The sequence below is a fragment of the Osmerus eperlanus genome, chromosome 12 (assembly GCF_963692335.1).
Source record: "Osmerus eperlanus chromosome 12, fOsmEpe2.1, whole genome shotgun sequence".
Lineage (NCBI taxonomy): Eukaryota > Metazoa > Chordata > Actinopteri > Osmeriformes > Osmeridae > Osmerus > Osmerus eperlanus.
The window spans coordinates 17,219,797-17,237,156 of record NC_085029.1 but is presented as its reverse complement, the minus strand read 5'-3'; the positions used below and the strand labels follow the sequence as shown (position 1 = coordinate 17,237,156).

The 17,360-nt window shown below is 47.9% G+C and overlaps 3 protein-coding genes across 6 annotated transcripts; 1 reads left to right on the top strand and 2 right to left on the bottom strand.

Annotated features, from left to right (window-relative positions):
- Nucleotides 1-43: 43 nt before the first annotated feature.
- On the bottom strand, nt 44-8,147 carry LOC134030854 (cerebellar degeneration-related protein 2-like). Its single transcript, XM_062474234.1, has 6 exons — nt 7,835-8,147; nt 6,379-6,491; nt 4,348-4,496; nt 3,815-3,985; nt 2,270-2,498; nt 44-2,015 (listed from the first exon to the last, which is right to left on the bottom strand). The coding sequence occupies exons 1-6, from the start codon at nt 7,914-7,916 to the stop codon at nt 1,401-1,403; spliced, it is 1,359 nt and encodes a 452-aa protein (XP_062330218.1). The 5' UTR covers nt 7,917-8,147; the 3' UTR covers nt 44-1,400.
- Nucleotides 8,148-8,202: 55 nt separating this feature from the next.
- Nucleotides 8,203-13,625, top strand: LOC134030852 (dynein axonemal assembly factor 3-like). Of its 2 annotated transcripts, none has more exons than XM_062474232.1 (12): nt 8,203-8,340; nt 8,702-8,784; nt 9,057-9,163; nt 9,453-9,546; nt 9,687-9,838; nt 11,066-11,281; nt 11,572-11,694; nt 11,806-11,928; nt 12,268-12,424; nt 12,606-12,720; nt 13,201-13,275; nt 13,454-13,625. In XM_062474232.1, exons 2-12 carry the CDS (start codon nt 8,703-8,705, stop codon nt 13,590-13,592), a joined length of 1,383 nt encoding a protein of 460 aa, XP_062330216.1. In that variant the 5' UTR covers nt 8,203-8,340; nt 8,702; the 3' UTR covers nt 13,593-13,625. The 2 variants fall into 2 exon arrangements, with proteins under 2 accessions (XP_062330216.1, XP_062330217.1); XM_062474233.1 differs by having other exon boundaries at nt 8,267-8,340; nt 8,673-8,784.
- Nucleotides 13,626-14,057: 432 nt separating this feature from the next.
- On the bottom strand, nt 14,058-17,213 carry LOC134030874 (troponin T, slow skeletal muscle-like). 3 transcript variants are annotated; one of them, XM_062474266.1, is made up of 9 exons: nt 17,186-17,213; nt 16,731-16,803; nt 16,511-16,627; nt 16,140-16,217; nt 15,568-15,681; nt 15,288-15,397; nt 14,773-14,863; nt 14,620-14,660; nt 14,058-14,227 (listed from the first exon to the last, which is right to left on the bottom strand). In XM_062474266.1, the coding sequence occupies exons 2-9, from the start codon at nt 16,797-16,799 to the stop codon at nt 14,182-14,184; spliced, it is 666 nt and encodes a 221-aa protein (XP_062330250.1). In that variant the 5' UTR covers nt 16,800-16,803; nt 17,186-17,213; the 3' UTR covers nt 14,058-14,181. The 3 variants fall into 3 exon arrangements, with proteins under 3 accessions (XP_062330250.1, XP_062330249.1, XP_062330251.1); XM_062474265.1 differs by having other exon boundaries at nt 14,058-14,254; nt 16,743-16,803; XM_062474267.1 differs by having other exon boundaries at nt 16,743-16,803.
- Between the last annotated feature and the right edge of the window lie 147 nt (nt 17,214-17,360).

Genomic DNA, 17,360 nt, shown 5'->3' with positions numbered 1-17,360 from the left:
TTCCAGCCATGCACATGACAAACACAACAGACGCTCCTCTCCCTGAAGGAATACATTTTATTTTGCATTCAGATACAGTAAATGTAGCCAGTATATTAAATTACATGACTGAGGTTCCTCAACTTGACAAAAGTGTACAAACACAGACTGTTTTCTTTTTTTTTTTGACTTGTAATAAACGATTCACCCAGTCTAACAAGCGAGTAATGCTTGACAGACATTTCTGAGATAACTACAGGTTTAGCAGAAGAGAACAATATCACCCAGATTGCTGCCATTCATCAGTTTAGTTTCACACAGATTACAGTGATTTTCACATTATCAGGGTGTACAGTGGATGAGAACCACATGACACATGTGACTGGGCTGCGTTACGTGGAAGAAACAAACATAAATCCCTGTGCAGGTCTAAAGTGCATCATTAATCAACAAGACGTGATTTTACAGTTCAACCAGGGAGACAGAAGAACAGTGAGAACAGTCAAACATCAGTTCATCATGTCTCTTATCAAGTCAACAGCCTCTTTTATCATACAAGTATATCACATTTAAATCATAGCACCCTACTGAATGATATTTGGTATACCTCAGTGCATTTTGTCTAACTACAAGTTTACTCCGAAATTACTCAAGTCATTAACCTCTACCAACTTGTTCAATTCTTTTTTTATTAATGTACAATTATCGAAGTTGTGTTAAATTCCTGATGTAAAAGACATTGCGTATTAATAGTCCATAAGAGCACCAGAAACAGCAGGTTTACTTCCAATAGGTTTGTCGCTGGTGTTGAGGATGTTCTGATTACTGCTCACACACCCCCAACTGAAGAGGTTAAGCCTTCTCATGCTAAGCAATCACCATAAGCACGAAACATTCATTTCTAGGCACCAAAAAAGACAAACGCTTCACATTTCGATCAATCTGTCTCTCAGATTCTCTCAGGAGGTGAGTGGAGCACTGTTCAGCACTTATATTAATTTCCTGAGGATCGTATTTGCAGAGTCAGGGCTTATTGAGGGGGACAAATGGTTTGCAGAATAGGTTTTAGGCATCTGTGTTTACGTGCTAACTTCAACCACCTCAACAAGACAACTGGTGTTATTCCTGTGCTACAAGCCCCAAAAGAATTATAATCAAGTATATATTAAACAGAACCCAGAGAGAATCAGGTATCTTTACAAAAAAAAAATCAACCAACAAAAAGCTTTTGACAAAATCACTTTGACCTTTCTCGATTCACAAGGTACTTTTCCAGCTGAAGAGACGTTCTGAGAAAGTGCCGGATCGAATCAACGTCAGCCAAATATTCCCACTTCTGCTGTCTGATAACGTCGCCTAGCTCAGCAGCTCAAAGTCGTGTTGACGTGTCCAGTTCAAAGTGCGAAACGAAACTACTCCGACTACCAAGGCTTCTGCCTGTTCTCACTCAGGTCCTCTTTGGTTTTCTGGATGCAGGTGAAAATCTCCTTGAAAAGGGCCTTGTACTCTGGCTGGTGGAAGTCCTCGTCCAGCCCCTCCATCTCCTCCCCCTCAGCCTGGCCGAGGGAGAAGGTGGCCGGGCAGGGCAGGAGGGCTCTGCTGGGGGTCTGGGCGGTATGGTCTGGCTCCCCCTGGTGGCAGCGTCGCAGCAGCTCGTCGTACTTCACCTGCAGCGCGCTGTACTGGGCGTCCACCTCGTTGAGGAGAGAGATTCCTCGCCGAGTCACCACCTCGGAGCGACGCACGCAGGAACGCTCGTGGTCCCCCTGACCTGTGACCCCGCCCGGCCCCTGGGAGCCCCCCCTTAGGATCTTCTCGCTGTTGCAGCGTTTCAGCGCTCCTCGACCTTTCACCTCCAGCAGCTCTCCCTCGCTCCCGCCCTCCTTCTCCTCCATCCCCGTCTCCTCCTCCGGGGGGAAGAAAACAACGTCAGGCATCAGGGTCAGGGTGACCTTTGACCCGGCTTTGGACGTGTAGTCGGCTCTCCACAGCTGACGTAGCTCCTCCGCCTCACACTCCAGCTCGGCTAGTCTGGCCTGGGGAAGGAGGGAGGGGAATTAATCGATCGATCATTACATTATTCATATAATCAAACATGGATTATATTTCACTCAACTAGTCTGGCCTGAAAAAGGAGGGAGCAGGGGAGAGGATAGTCAAATCAATCCTTCATTCATTAAATGGTTAATTCAATCATACATTAACATCATTCATCCATTGAATCATTCATTTGTGAATGAATTCAATAATTCATTCATCAAGCGTGGGTTAACATTAGCTCCTCACTAACCTGGCATCCCTCCATCTTCCCAAGCCTCTGTTCCAGAGAAGCGTTCTCATTGGCCAGCAGGTCCGCCTCTCGCTCCGCCTCTTCCCTCCTGGCGCGCTCATTGGCCAGCTGGGTCTGAAGCGAGCGGAGAGATCGCCGTAGCGACGCCTGCTCCTCCTCGCGCCAGGAGAGGTCAGAGGGCAAGCAGAGGTCATCCGAGAGGTCGTCTGTGTCGTAGCTGTCCGAGTATCTGTGGAGGGTCAGGAACAGGAAGTAAGACAGGAAGTCGTTCCTCTGTACCAGCGGACTGTCCAGCTTCAAATTAAATCAACATTTTATTTTATTTTTATCGCCATTGTCACAGAGTGCTTCACAGATTTCCACAGACCTATAACCAACCTAAACCCTCAAAGCAAACTCCAGTTTTCATGGCAGTGATTCAAGAGTCATCAGCCAGCACAAATGATCGACATATTGTATCAGACAGAATAATAATCTACTAGACAGAGAGACCAGGGGACGTGTCCTGTGGACTGTGGACTTGGAGTCACAACCATGACACAGGGTGAGGTGAGGTCAAGGGGGTGGTTTGGCTGGCCATTCCGTGGTGGGTTTATCAGTGACTTCTGTGAGGTGGATTACATGAGGGCAGCCAAAGCCTTAAGGAGATTACCGAGTCTAGGCTCACACAATCTCAGAGGGGTAGTGGGGGAGGAGGAGAGGTGGAGGGAGGAGGGAGAGAGCTGGATCAGACACACAGTCTCAGGTCAGTCCGTCAGGACAGTGACACCACAGGTAAACTGACCACAGGTAAACTGACCACAAGTAAACAGACCACAGCCTGACAGATCTGCAGAGTACAGCTCAGAGCTGAGCTGCTGATCTTCTAGAAGACGAGGGAAGCAGGATTTATGTCAGAGTTCAGGTGGAGCCATAGAGAGGGAAACTAGTTGCATCTATGGAGAGTAAAACTAGTTTGTTGAGTTTTTCCATTGTAAACATGGCCACACTCCAGAAATGTATTTCCACCATAAGAGAATACCTAGTATAGTATTTCCTGTCATTACAAGTGGCACTTCAACAACGAATGACAGCCTAGTTTATGTCAAGTAAACGAAAATAATCCCTGAAAACTACTGATCTCTGAAAGGCATCATTATCACGAACCACAGTATTGAACTTTTCAGAGCTCTTAGCAACCATGCCACCCTGTAGAAAACAAGATTAAGTGACTGTTTACATCGTACCAGAGGATTAGGGGGCAGGGTGGGATGGTGTTCAGGTTGCAGGAAGTGAAGAGTCAGGTGGCTGAGCGGTTAGAGAATCGGGCTAGTAATCAGAAGGTCACTGGTTCGATTCCCGGCCATGCAAAAAATGACGTTGTGTCCTTGGGCAAGGCACCTCACCCTACTTGCCTCAGGGGGAATGTCCCTGTACTTACTGTAAGTCGCTCTGGATAAGAGCGTCTGCTAAATGACTACATGTCTACATGAAGAGCAGTTATAGGATATGACAGCTTCTAACTGTCTGTGATAGACCGTGTTGGCGTGATGACGGGGGACAGACCTGTGTTTGAGCTGCAGCTCTGTGAGGCAGGACAGGCTCTGGGCGCTGTGGGGCCGCCCCGGCTCTGAGCGGGGTCTCCCAGCGGCGTGGGCAGGGGCGGTCTTCAGCGCCTCGGCCTGGTGTTGTATCTCCTCCAGCTGGGCCTGCAGACTCTCTACGGTGTCAGCCAGTCTGGAGGGACGGAAGCAGCATAATCACCCACCAGATCACACTCAGAAGCTCTTGCTCCATCGAGTATAGAAACGTCTCTTCAGAGGCCTCGACCTATGACCTCTGTGACAGTTGACACACTTTGGCATACAGACTTACAGTATGCCAAAGTGTTTAGGTAATGCCATGGAGAGCAAGACTAGTGTTAGTAAGACTAGTTGAGAGTAACATTAAAGTATATATACAGAGAGTAAAACTAGTTAAGTCTATCAAAGCACCAGAGAGGCAGCCCCAGAGAGGCAGCCCCAGAGAGGCAGCCCCAGAGAGGCAGCCCCAGAGGCAGCCCCAGAGAGGCAGCCCCAGAGAGGACAGTGAGGCCTCACCCCTGGGTCTTGATGTGGGCCGCTCTGTTCTCCAGGCCCAGCCTGGTGTTGCTCTGCTCCAGCTCCCTGGCTGCCTGGTCCAGCTGCTCGTACACCTTGGCATGCTGGTCGTTCACATGCCTCTGCAAGTCCACCTGCTTTGTCAGGTACTGGGGGGGGGGGGGGGGGGGTAAAGAGGGTTAGGGGGTGGGACTATACTGACACCAGCACCAGAGGGGTGGGTACAGGTTTGTAGTATCTGACTAGGTCAACAGGGTTCAAACCCCCCCCCCCTGTACAGTTGTGGCCATAAGTTGTGTTTTGCAAAGTTTGCTGGTTCAGTATTTGAGGAAAATGTTTTCACATGTTTCTATAGAATACTGGAATCACAATAAGGCACATTTCATATTTTTTAAAGCTTTTTTGTGCCGAACATTTTCAATATATGCAAATAGTCACCTGCTCTTAAAATCCAATCAGAATGATAGTGATTTAACCTGGCTAGAACTAGTTCACACTTTGCCCTGTGCTGATGATAGGACACTGAAATTATGTTACTAGTCCTTTTATGCCAATGCCCAGCAAGCTTTGCAAACACAAAATGTATGTTGCTGCCAATACTTTGGGCTTTAGATCATGGTCTGCTAAAAGAGCACTACAGAGTAATGTCATACTGGTTCCTTTTTATTTCCACAACAACAACGCAATTTTGCATCTGGGGATTGATTAAAGTACGACACTCCAGTATGAACACGTTTCCAGTCATGCAGTCCTGGCAGGATGCAGATCTGACTCGTGTCAGAACGAGCTCCCGACAGGCGCACATCCCATTAGGGAAAGCTGCTGGTCTGAACACAACCTGTTCTACGCCGAGGAGGGCTGACAGGAGGGCTGACAGGAGGGCTGACTCCTGAGGAATGCAGAGGCACCAACAGTCTGAAGGTCAGGTCCTTCATCATCATCATCATCACGCCTCGAGATTGCAGACGAGAGAATCACAGAGTCAAGGTGCTTCCATGTTGATGATTCATCAAAATACCCTCTTCTTCTCTCTCCCTCTCTCTCCCTCTCTCTTCGGGGACATTTGATCATTTTATCTTATCAGCCACAACGCTGTAAACCTTTGGATTATTAGGCTGGCACACAGTCACAGACAACAAGACAGCAAACTTGTACCATCTCCCTGCAGTGTAAAACTGATCCTTATAGCTCAAAGTACTCTTACATAATGCCAAGCTGGTACGGCATGAATTCATTAGACGCAACACTTATCAATAGTCACGGTATTGATCCTGACTGCCAAAATGTTTAGAACGCTGACAGACCATGATGTAGACAGCACGGTAAAATACGGAAATTCTGTTAGTCGGCAGTTTCCGAGGAAGTTTGGTAAAGGATTTAGTGTTGCACACCAACCAGATCTAGCCCTCCTCAGGGAAAGTGAATCTTCAGAATCCTTGGAAGGGAAACAGAACTTGTTTGAACTGGCTGTGTAGCTACTGCTGTTCTCACAGAGTCACCTGGGAAGCTATGAGAAAGTTCCGGAGTCCAGAGGGGTCGGTTAGAACGTCCCAAACGTTCTAAGGGTACTCTCTCTACCTCGATCGCCGCCACAACAACAAATCAATTATCTTGTGTGTTTTGGTCAAAGACCTTTCTAGACAAAAATAGAGCAACTGACATGACCTAAAAGATTCTCTTTATCTCCCCACCCCCCCTCAAACAGGGAAGATAAAGTTAAAGTATATGGAAACTGCAGTGTTGTTTAGAGAGAAAAGGTTTCAATTGGTGAACCATTGTTTGAAAACTGTGTTGTTGTAATGATAAGCCATAGACCACTGGCTGACAGACTTGCCATGGGACCTGGTAAACAATCCCCCTTTCTCATTTCAGTTTGAGGAAATTATGAAATTATATTATCCATCTGCATAGTTTGTCTCTTTGGAGATGAAAGGGTGCAAAGTAGAGCGACTTGCTGGTAAACTGCTTTCAGAAAAAAACAGTTGCCCACACACACGCTCAGTACACCCACTACACACACACTTCTCGTACCTCTATCTCCTGCAGCTGCTCCTGGTTGGTGGAGTACATCTGCTGCAGAGCCTGCTCCAGCTCTCTGTTCCGGTCCAGCAGGGTCTTCCCCAGCTCTGCTGCCAGGTGCAGGTCTGGAGAGGAAGGCAGGAGTGTCACCTCCTCATCACGTATATGGCCCCCACATCACCTCTATATGGCCCCCACATCACCTCTATATGACCCCCACATCACCTCTATATGGCCCCCACATCACCTCTATATGACCCCCACATCACCTCTATATGGCCCCCACATCACCTCTATATGGCCCCCACATCACCTCTATATGGCCCCCACATCACCTCTATATGGCCCCCACATCACCTCTATATGGCCCCCACATCACCTCTATATGACCCCCACATCACCTCTATATGGCCCCCACATCACCTCTATATGACCCCTACATGACCTCTATATGGCCCCCACATCACCTCTATATGACCCCTACATGACCTCATCAGCGGTCCATGGAGTGAGTTCACTGCGCTAACAAATTCTCTTTCCTCCGGTCATCTATCTTTTCACTGAGAGGTTGGAACTCTGGATGGTCAGGTGGACCAAATGTACCTGGATTTCTTTAACAGGTATCAATCTAACACAGGTGTCAAACTGTGCTCCAGGCCGCATACACTATAGGCTGAGGCAGAGGAGTGTGAGTACACACTCTCTCACACACACACACACACACACCCCAGACTGAGGCAGAAGTGTGTGAGTACAGTACAGGTACCAAGGGCTGCATGTGGTCTGGCTGCTGTCCAGAAGGAGGGTGTGTGGATTAAGGAGGATCCAGGACTACCACCATAGCCAGACTGGTTATGTCAGTAGCTTACACTCATCAGCACACATGAAGTAAGCCAACCTTAAAAATACAGTCCTACTAAAATCCCTCCTCAACCATCTCCACTGTAGTTGAAAGAGCAATCATGTTAAGTACCGTCATCCATTACACCAGAGTGAAGTGCAAAACGGAGGACGTTGTGCAATGGTTCTCACTTGCAAAATAAATTACACAAAACTAAAAACGTATATGACTATGTCGTTTGCAATGGGTGATAGGCTTTCCAATAAATAAAACCGAATACACACGCCAACATTAAAACAATCATTTAACAGTACATCATTTTACAAGGAGGAACAAAGGACTGATTTTTCCTCAGGTCTACATCATCGAGGTTCCCTTCCGTAATAGCTTTACAACCGCTTCAAGTTGAACTAGGCCTCCACTGACTCCAGATTGGCCTAACCTTCAGATACATAATTAAGAATCTGTCGGACTGTGAAGGGGCTACGACACCTGCCTCAATCACTTCTCCGCGCCGCAAACATAAAGCACACCTCTATGAGAACGTGGGGTGGTTGATGAGCACTGCAGCGTTGGCACCGTTTCCCGTTCAAAGTAAACGTCAATTACATATATCTTTTTTTTTACCGTGTTCGAGGTCCTGTTTGTCGTACCACGGCTCTTCGTCCTTGATCTCGAATTCTTCTTCAACGATCATATCGGTGAGCATCTTCTTGGGATTTCGACACAGTTCCAGTTAAAAAAACAGAACCGTACCTAACATCACCTAATTGTGCAACGAATGTTCCTGTCGTCGGTCTCGTTGTTAAAAACTGGGTGCATGGGGTGCAGGGCGAAGACAACCTGCCTGATGAAATTGCCGGGTGGTGCTCCGTTACGCTTCCGACGTTTTGCACAGAGCTGCGGATACGTTGAGACTCATCTGCCTTTGGCTTGGAGACAGAGAGCGGTTCTGGAGAACGCATGCGCAGTTTAGACAAAGCTGTTCTGGACGAACCCCGCCCCCGCCCCATGGCTCCTCCTCCTCATCTTTGAGGAAGTGTTGCTTAGCAACATGACACAAACCTTTCTGACCAGCTTAGTAGCTGGAACACATGTAAACATCTGGCTATACATTCGCATCAGCAAGGCAGGTGAGTTTCGCCTTTCATGTTGTAGTATTAAACTTAAACTAAGATAACATGTATCTGTATCTGGTTTTAGATTTGTGCAGTTAAACTTGGCTGGGATATTGACCAGTTTAGTAGGTAAGCCATACCTACGGTTTATGACCGCTAGCTACTAGTATTGTATATAGATCTAGCTAAGTACTGTACATAGTTACATTATACATTAGCTAAGCTACGTCTCATACAAGTATACTATCTTAAAATGTTAGTCAAGATATGCAGTGCACCTCAAACACAGATACATTTGAGTGAAACATTTACAGTGTGCGAACTATAATATTGGCTATCTTACCTAGCTAACGTATCAAACGGACGTCATCCTCAGAATGAATCGTGCACGAGCTTTGGAGGGCGCGGGCTGTGTCACCTGGTGGGGCTTCAGCCCTGCGCGAGACCTGCTTTCATCAGGTGAGCCTCACGTGACTTAGGGGACTTTGAGGTTCTGTTCAGAGCATATTACTTTATTATTTAGATCGGATTTTTATAAATATCTTTTTATATAAATTCATATTTCAATTTTAAAGAGGTGAATTCAAAACCAACACATTCGTTGGCGTTGAAATATTAAGTATTCAATGCCTTTTAAAATTCAAAACATGATGTCACTGATTTGCTTCCATACCCATGCAACTTGTCCTACTATCACTCTCTATCTTCTACCCCCCCCCCCCCCCCCCCAGGTCCAGTGAGACAGGAGGGGGAGGTGAGGATGTTGCTGATAGGCAGTGCAGACCCACGGCACATAATGAAGACCGTAGCAGGACTGAAAGATACTGATTCCCTCCATGTGAGTCACAAGCCCACACTCGACACCTTCATCCCCCTCATCCCCCGCATCCCCCGCATCCCCCGCATCCCCCGCATCCCCCGCATCCCCCTCATCCCCGGCAGTCACAGTCATGGACGCCTGTCGGGTGTTTATATGTTTATATACAACATGTTGCAGGTACTGTAGACTTAGAGTGGAGGAAGTATATGACTGGATCCAAAGAGATATTCAAATTTGATTGGATCCTGTGACCACGGTGTATTGTATGAACTGTGTGTGTGTGTGTGTCTGTGTGTGTGCGTGGTAGATCTGGGTGCTGGAGAGCAGCGTAGGGGTGGTGGCTCGCCAGCTGCTCCTGCTAGCCGTGTGCCTGGTCCCCCCAGAGAGCATGGGCTTCCACGGTCAGTCTCTGTTTACCTTCTACATGCTGTTCCTGTGTATGTATCGTTGTTTTAAACCGTTTTTGATTGTGAATATATACACTTCTATATGTCTGCTGTTGACCTACCTGTTGACCTACCTGTGTGCTGGTGCTGTCCAGAGAAGACGGAGGTGTTTCTGGAGCTGTTCGGGAACAGCGAGGTCCGCAGCCAGACGGACGTCACACTGAGACACCTGGCGGCGCAACTTAGCCTCTCTGTCAGCAACAGACAAGAAGATCCGCACTCCTGTCTGAACACCTCACATCTTAAAGTAACTCCTGTCTGAACACCTCACATCTTACAGTAACTCCTGTCTGAACACCTCACATCTTAAAGTAACTCCTGTCTGAACACCTCACATCTTAAAGTAACTCCTGTCTGAACACCTCACATCTTACAGTAACTCCTGTCTGAACACCTCACATCTTACAGTAACTCCTGTCTGAACACCTCACATCTTACAGTAACTCCTGTCTGAACACCTCACATCTTAAAGTAACTCCTGTCTGAACACCTCACATCTTAAAGTAACTCCTGTCTCAACACCCTCACATCTTAAAGTAACTCCTGTCTCAACACCCTCACATCTTAAAGTAACTCCTGTCTCAACACCCTCACATCTTAAAGTAACTCCTGTCTCAACACCCTCACATCTTAAAGTAACTCCTGTCTCAACACCCTCACATCTTAAAGTAACTCCTGTCTGAACACCTCACATCTTAAAGTAACTCCTGTCTGAACACCTCACATCTTAAAGTAACTCCTGTCTGAACACCTCACATCTTAAAGTAACTCCTGTCTGAACACCTCACATCTTAAAGTAACTCCTGTCTGAACACCTCACATCTTAAAGTAACTCCTGTCTGAACACCTCACATCTTAAAGTAACTCCTGTCTGAACACCTCACATCTTAAAGTAACTCCTGTCTCAACACCCTCACATCTTAAAGTAACTCCTGTCTGAACACCTCACATCTTAAAGTAACTCCTGTCTGAACACCTCACATCTTAAAGTAACTCCTGTCTCAACACCCTCACATCTTAAAGTAACTCCTGTCTCAACACCCTCACATCTTAAAGTAACTCCTGTCTCAACACCCTCACATCTTAAAGTAACTCCTGTCTCAACACCCTCATATCTTAAAGTAACTCCTGTCTGAACACCTCACATCTTAAAGTAACTCCTGTCTGAACACCTCACATCTTAAAGTAACTCCTGTCTGAACACCTCACATCTTAAAGTAACTCCTGTCTCAACACCCTCACATCTTAAAGTAACTCCTGTCTCAACACCCTCACATCTTAAAGTAACTCCTGTCTCAACACCCTCACATCTTAAAGTAACTCCTGTCTCAACACCCTCACATCTTAAAGTAACTCCTGTCTGAACACCTCACATCTTAAAGTAACTCCTGTCTGAACACCTCACATGCAAACACACCTTACATAGTGAATGTATCGTCGACGTGTCAGCTAACTAGTTTCTCACACGCTGCAGTTCAAGGAGATCGACGAGCTGCTCTGGATCTTCAATCAGTGGACCAAGCCTGCCTCGCCCTCCCCCCGTGACCCCCACGACTCTTGTGACCCCCGTGACCCCTCGCCCATGTCCCGGGCCTGGGACGGCCGGGTCCGGCAGCACCTGGGGGTCCGCTACGACTCCCGGAGGGGCTGCTTCGACTGGGACCTCACCATGAAGCTGCACCAGAAAGGGGTACGCAGTCTGAGAGTCACTGTGGAGTCACTGTGGAGTCACTGTGGAGTCACTGTGGAGTCACTGTAGAGTCACTGTGGAGTCACTGTGGAGTCACTTTCCCTCCCCCCCCTCCCTCCCTCCCTCCCTCCCTCCCTCCCTCCCTCCCTCCCTCCCCCTCCTCCTCCCTCCCTCCCTCCCTCCCCCTCCTCCCTCCCTCCCTCCCCCTCCTCCCTCCCTCCCTCCCTCCCTCCCCCTCCTCCCTCCCTCCCTCCCCCTCCTCCCTCCCCCTCCTTCCTCCCCCTCCTCAGTGTGGGGTCATTAACAACCATCACTACGCCCGATGGAGGGAAAGAGGCGTGGCTTTCGAGATGAGGGAAGGTGTCTACCAAACGACCAATCAGAGCCTGCTCTCCACTAGAGTTTTCTCTAAAGTAGGTTTATAAAAAAAATGTATATATATGACATTCATTTGTATTATAATTGTTATGATTATATTTAATATTATTTGAATTTTGACAATAATGTGTGTGTGTGTGTGTCAGGGAGGAGAGAAGGTGCCGGTGCGGGGATACTGGGGAGACATCGTCTCCAGCCCCTACCTCTGCTTCGGCATCGAGAGTGACGATGACAAGCTGCTGCAGAAGCAGAATGGGAACCACGTCAAGGTAGCACACTCCCCCTCAGGATTACCCCACACACGACCTTTCACCTCTGGGTTAGGGTCACGGCTTCAACTCATAACCCACATTTTGCATGATGACTCTCTCTCCCTCTCTCCCTCTCTCCCTCTCCCTCTCTCCCTCTCTCTCTCTCTCCCTCTCTCCCTCTCTCTCTCTCTCTCTCTCTCTCTCTCTCTCTCTCTCTCTCTCTCTCTCTCTCCCGTTCTCTCTCCCACGCTCCCGTTCTCTCTCTCCCGCTCTCTCCCGCGCTCTCTCTCTCTCTCTCTCTCTCTCTCTCTCTCTCTCTCTCTCTCTCTCTCCCTCTCTCCCCTCCCCCCCTCACAGACAGCTCAGGATGTGTCCTATGCGAACGTGCAGTCGCTGTTGCAGTCTCTGGCCACTAGAGGGCGCTCTCCTCTGGCTCCTCAGTCCGGACCTGAGCCGGCTGTGACTTCAGAGACGTCGTATCAAACTGAGACGACTCACAGATCAGACGTCTACGGTATACTGCGAATATACTAACGAGTAATAGTATCCATTGCGATTATATTTCACAATATATCACAATCACTATACTTTTTCTGATTAAATTTCTTTGACCTTTTTCCAATAGTAATAGTTGAGATAATAGTCCTAATAAGATGCTATTAGTAATGTGTTGACTGGGTGTGTGGGCGTCTCAGAGCCGCTGCAGCTGGACCGGGTCTCTGTCAGCTTCCTACCTCTGGACTCTCTCTCCAAGCTGCCAGACAAACACAGCTACGCCCAGCTCTTCAACACCATCTACTGCTCTGCAAGGTAGCCTGCCTGCATGCCTCTCTACACGTGTCGCTGTGTGTCCAAGTTGTGCTTCCTGTGGTGTTGCTGGGTACTCTCCTCCTCCTCCTCCAGTCTTACTCTCTCCTCCTCCTCCTCCAGTCTTACTCTCTCCTCCTCCTCCAGTCTTACTCTCTCCTCCTCCAGTCTTACTCTCTCCTCCTCCTCCAGTCTTACTCTCTCCTCCTCCTCCTCCAGTCTTACTCTCTCCTCCTCCTCCTCCTCCTCCTCCTCCAGTCTTACTCTCTCCTCCTCCTCCAGTCTTACTCTCTCCTCCTCCTCCTCCAGTCTTACTCTCTCCTCCTCCTCCAGTCTTACTCTCTCCTCCTCCTCCTCCAGTCTTACTCTCTCCTCCTCCAGTCTTACTCTCTCCTCCTCCTCCAGTCTTACTCTCTCCTCCTCCTCCTCCAGTCTTACTCTCTCCTCCTCCTCTAGTCTTACTCTCTCCCTCCTTTCTTCAAGCATGGTGCACAATTTGGGTCCAGAGCTAAAGAAGATTGCAGCACCAAAATCCGTCCTGGTTGTGGAGTTGGCCAAGTGAGTTTGTTTAGAGGTATTAGATGTTTTCACGCTTAGACAAAGAACTAAACAGGAATGTACCTGTCTGTCCCTGTAAAACATCCTAATCACGTGTCCGACATTCTATCATACCTAGCTTTGCGTGTTCCTCTAGCCTGCTGTTGTGTGTCAGCCAATCCCATCTTCATCATTCCAGGTTTCTATTGGACCTCACCAAGGAGCAGGAGGAGGGGTTTGCTGAAATGGTCGCTGCCATTGGTGTACAGGCTGGGTTTGTCCCCGCCCAGGGGGAGGAGTCTGATGTGTTTGCCACTTTCGCACGACAGGAAGAGTAACAGCGCAACATCCTGGTAGACACTGATATTTAGTGAGAGATCGGCCGTAGTTCATGCTAAGGCTGTGAGCAGTTTGAACATTAATTTACTTTTAGCAGGGTGGGAATATATTCATTAAACCTGCTTTTTAAATATGTACCTTGTTTTATAATGTTGTTTCGAGTTTAGTATGTGAACACTTTTACATTCTCACCTACACCGTTTTGTGTAAAGGTCCTACTTTGGGTCATGATAAAGATATTCTGAACTTGCAAAACCAGGTACAACTGCAGTTCACCCTCCAGGCCACTAGGGTTCAGGCCTAATAATAATGTATTCACTTAGCAGACACTTTTTCAGTCGTAAGCGCCGTACAAGCGGAGGTTGAACCTGCAACCTCTTGGTCTGCAGTCAAACGCCTGAGCTTTACCCATCACCTAGGGTTGCAATGACCACAAAAACAACAGTATTTTAGTCACGACACACAGCACGTTTTAATGAACACAGTAACTGGATCTGCGTCGAGCCGCGTTGTGTTATAAACAGCTTGGAGAGCGGTGGTGTTAGGAACAGGGCGATCGCCCGTCTGTGATCCTCCAGGGCTCTGCTCTCACTTCCAGCGGCCGCCTACCTTACCCTTCCCATGACCCTTTTTGCTGTACAGAGAGAGAGGATGAAGAAGGCTGGGGAAGGATGGAAACAGTCATATTCCACCCAGCGAGCCGAGCGCGGAGCACCCACACAACTGAGACACCAGACAAGATGGCCGACGTGATCCTACATCGCTGTAGCTACGGACGGTGTTAAATGTTGACTCAATCGCTAGCACACACTAACCCCTTATTATATCGTCAAATAACCAATTAAAACCAAACTGATCAGAAAAATCGGGACTTATGACCTATACTGCAGCCAAACACCAGGGGCGATCGAGATGGCTTCACTTGTCAAAGCTGTTATAACGTCCATTATTTTTACAGTCTATGGTGCAAAGGCAGTTTCATTAGCATTTCCCTAAGCATCATGTGACCTGGGGGAGTCTACTCACAATTTCTGAGCGTGTTGGATTCTGTTCAGCAGCACGTTGATCTGCAGGGATGAAATGACAATCTCAGACACAGTTATCTATAAAACAAACAACCTCACCTATGACAACAACCTCAAACAGTTATCTATGATAAAACAACATCCTCAGACTCACCTCGTATTTCTGTCTCTTCATCTTCTCTGTCAGTTCAAACTTGTCCGACTCCAGCTGGTAGAGCCACTCCCACAACTGCTGAGCCCTCTCCCTGAGACACACAACACTGCTGAGCCCTCTCCCTGAGACACACAACACTGCTGAGCCCTCTCCCTGAGACACACAACACTGCTGAGCCCTCTCCCTGAGACACACAACACTGCTGAGCCCTCTCCCTGAGACACACAACACTGCTGAGCCCTCTCCCTGAGACACACAACACTGCTGAGCCCTCTCCCTGAGACACACAACACTGCTGAACCCTCTCCCTGAGACACACAACACTGCCCTCTCCCTGAGACACACAACACTGCCCTCTCCCTGAGACACAACACTGCTGAGTCCTCAGAACGTCTGCACCATGGACCAGGGGAGGGAGGGAGGATCTGGATGGATGGGTGTCAGTCAGACCCCTGTCAGGGGGCTTCACCTTCTGAGGAGATGCAGGAAGGGGGAACAGGTTGCTGCCGCCTCACCTCAGCCCGTCCTCCCTCAGGTTGGCGATGGCCAGGGGTCTGTGTCTCTCAGCCAGGGTCTTCTTCTTGATCTCCCTCCCAGTCTGTCTCTTCCCCCTCCTCTGTTCCGCCTTCAGAAACACAGACACACACACAGTTGTTAGTGGATAAACCCTAATAAAGAGGGTATCTTCAGTAAACACACACAGCCTACCACAGGACTTGACCAGCAGAGGCCTACAACAGATCTGAACATCGACAACAGGACTGTGAAACTTTTGGCCTGGATCAGGATTCTGACCTTGGCCAGGAAGCCCCCGAAGTGAGCCCCCATGTTGGACAGAACCTTCTTCTTCTTGGCCTCGTCCTCGGCTCTCTTCTTGGCCTCCTCGTCCTCCTTCCTCTGACGTTCCTCCTGAGAAGCACCGGGGGCCAATCAGATCAGTGAGAAGCGCCGGGGGCCAATCAGATCAGCCCACGTCCCCTCACCTCCTCCTCCTCAGTCCAGTTGCAACGCAACACATTCATGCTTACATCAACAGCCACGTCGCATTTGAACCTGCAACCTCTTGATCTGTTAGTCAAAAGTTCTACCGCCGGGCTGTACACATCCATTTTTAAACTCCGTGACAAACTTAAGTTGTCTCTGTGGTGAGGACATTTTCAGTGAGTGAGATGGTATCTGGTGTTGAGTCCAGTTATCTATAGTGTGAGTGTTTATAGTAGGGTTAGATGGTATCTGGCGATGAGTCCTGTTATCTATAGTGTGAGTGTTTATAGTAGGATTAGATGGTATCTGGCGATGAGTCCTGTTATCTATAGTGTGAGTGTTTATAGTAGGGTTGGATGGTATCTGGTGATGAGTCCAGTTACCGCGATCCTCGTGTGTCTGCTCCTCTCTCTCTCAGCACGGACGCGCTGTTGCTCCGCTCTCTCCGCCCGCCGGTTCTCCTGAAATAGTCATCAGACACTTGGAACACCTCCCTGTCGGCCCACGTCTGTTTATCCCCAATCAGGGAACCATAATCACACGCTGATCTCCACATATCTCCTCTCCCAATGCTTTCCTAGTGTCATAGTTCCTGGCATAGCCACTGATAAACAGCAAGATTATTTGTGTGTGTGAGAGAGAGTGAGGGGAGAGAGAAAGAGAGAGAAGAGTGAGATAGAGGAGAGAGACAGAGAAAGACAGATGGAGAAATGGAGGGATGATAACAAAAATATATAAAAAAATTATAAATTACAATCCTGTCCTTCAGGCTGATTAGCTCCTCTTCCTCCTTCTTCCTCTGATCAAAATGGACGTCGATCAACGTCTGCAGTTCCAGCTGGTCCTTCTCCATCCTCTTCCTGTGGATGTCCTGCCAGAACAGTCCACACAGGACCACTGTGTTATCTCCACAGGACCACCGCAGTAGCTGGTGATATCCTGAAGTGTGACTGCAAGCAAGGGTTCAAACCTACAGATAAACTCACATCAAAGTCCACCCGATCTCCTTCAGGTATCTTGGGAGCAGCAAGCTGGGACACCATGGGTCTGTATGGAAATAGGATAACATAAACATGATTTTTGTATATATTTAATTTTATTTTTTATTTTTTAGACTGTTAGTTCTTAGGATTAGTTAGACTACTGTACTTCTCTACTTTTGATTGAAGATCCGTATATGTTTATTGTTTGCACCTTCTGGCCACAGTAAATTCCGTGTTTGTATAAACCTACATGGCGAATAAAACCAAATTCTGATTCTAACATGTTTTAACCTCAGAGACACCATGGGCCTGTATGGAAATATGATAACATGTTTTAACCTCAGAGAGCCACCTCTTGATCTCCAATCAAACTTTCTCTCACTGAGCTGCACCCATCCCCAATGTACCCCAATGTACATAGTTATTTGCATCCTCCAGGAACATACTTGTATTTGGGTCGTTCCTCCTCTTCTGATTATCAGCCAGAGAAAAAAAAATTAAAGGTCAGAAAACAAGTCGTCCTTGCCACACTTACCACATCTACCCTTAAACGGGAGATGGAATGTGAGTTTGTTTTACACTGTTTAAACAATTTGTAGGGTGAGAGGTTGATGGATTTAA

What these genes read in the sequence shown, in the direction of transcription:
- LOC134030854 (XM_062474234.1), bottom strand. Translation starts at nt 7,916, where the DNA reads ATGCTCACCGATATGATCGTTGAAGAAGAATTCGAGATCAAGGACGAA. An exon ending in GAGCTGCAGCTCAAACACAG is followed by an intron (nt 2,499 to 3,814) that starts GTCTGTCCCCCG and finishes GACCCTCCACAG; the next exon opens with ATACTCGGACAGCTACGACA. An exon ending in GGAAGATGGAGGGATGCCAG is followed by an intron (nt 2,016 to 2,269) that starts GTTAGTGAGGAG and finishes CTCCTTCCCCAG; the next exon opens with GCCAGACTAGCCGAGCTGGA.
- LOC134030852 (XM_062474232.1), top strand. Translation starts at nt 8,703, where the DNA reads ATGAATCGTGCACGAGCTTTGGAGGGCGCGGGCTGTGTCACCTGGTGG. An exon ending in GCGAGACCTGCTTTCATCAG is followed by an intron (nt 8,785 to 9,056) that starts GTGAGCCTCACG and finishes CCCCCCCCCCAG; the next exon opens with GTCCAGTGAGACAGGAGGGG. An exon ending in TGAACACCTCACATCTTAAA is followed by an intron (nt 9,839 to 11,065) that starts GTAACTCCTGTC and finishes CACACGCTGCAG; the next exon opens with TTCAAGGAGATCGACGAGCT.
- LOC134030874 (XM_062474265.1), bottom strand. Translation starts at nt 16,799, where the DNA reads ATGGTGTCCCAGCTTGCTGCTCCCAAGATACCTGAAGGAGATCGGGTG. An exon ending in TCGGGGGCTTCCTGGCCAAG is followed by an intron (nt 15,398 to 15,567) that starts GTCAGAATCCTG and finishes GTGTTTCTGAAG; the next exon opens with GCGGAACAGAGGAGGGGGAA. An exon ending in TGAAGAGACAGAAATACGAG is followed by an intron (nt 14,661 to 14,772) that starts GTGAGTCTGAGG and finishes TCATCCCTGCAG; the next exon opens with ATCAACGTGCTGCTGAACAG.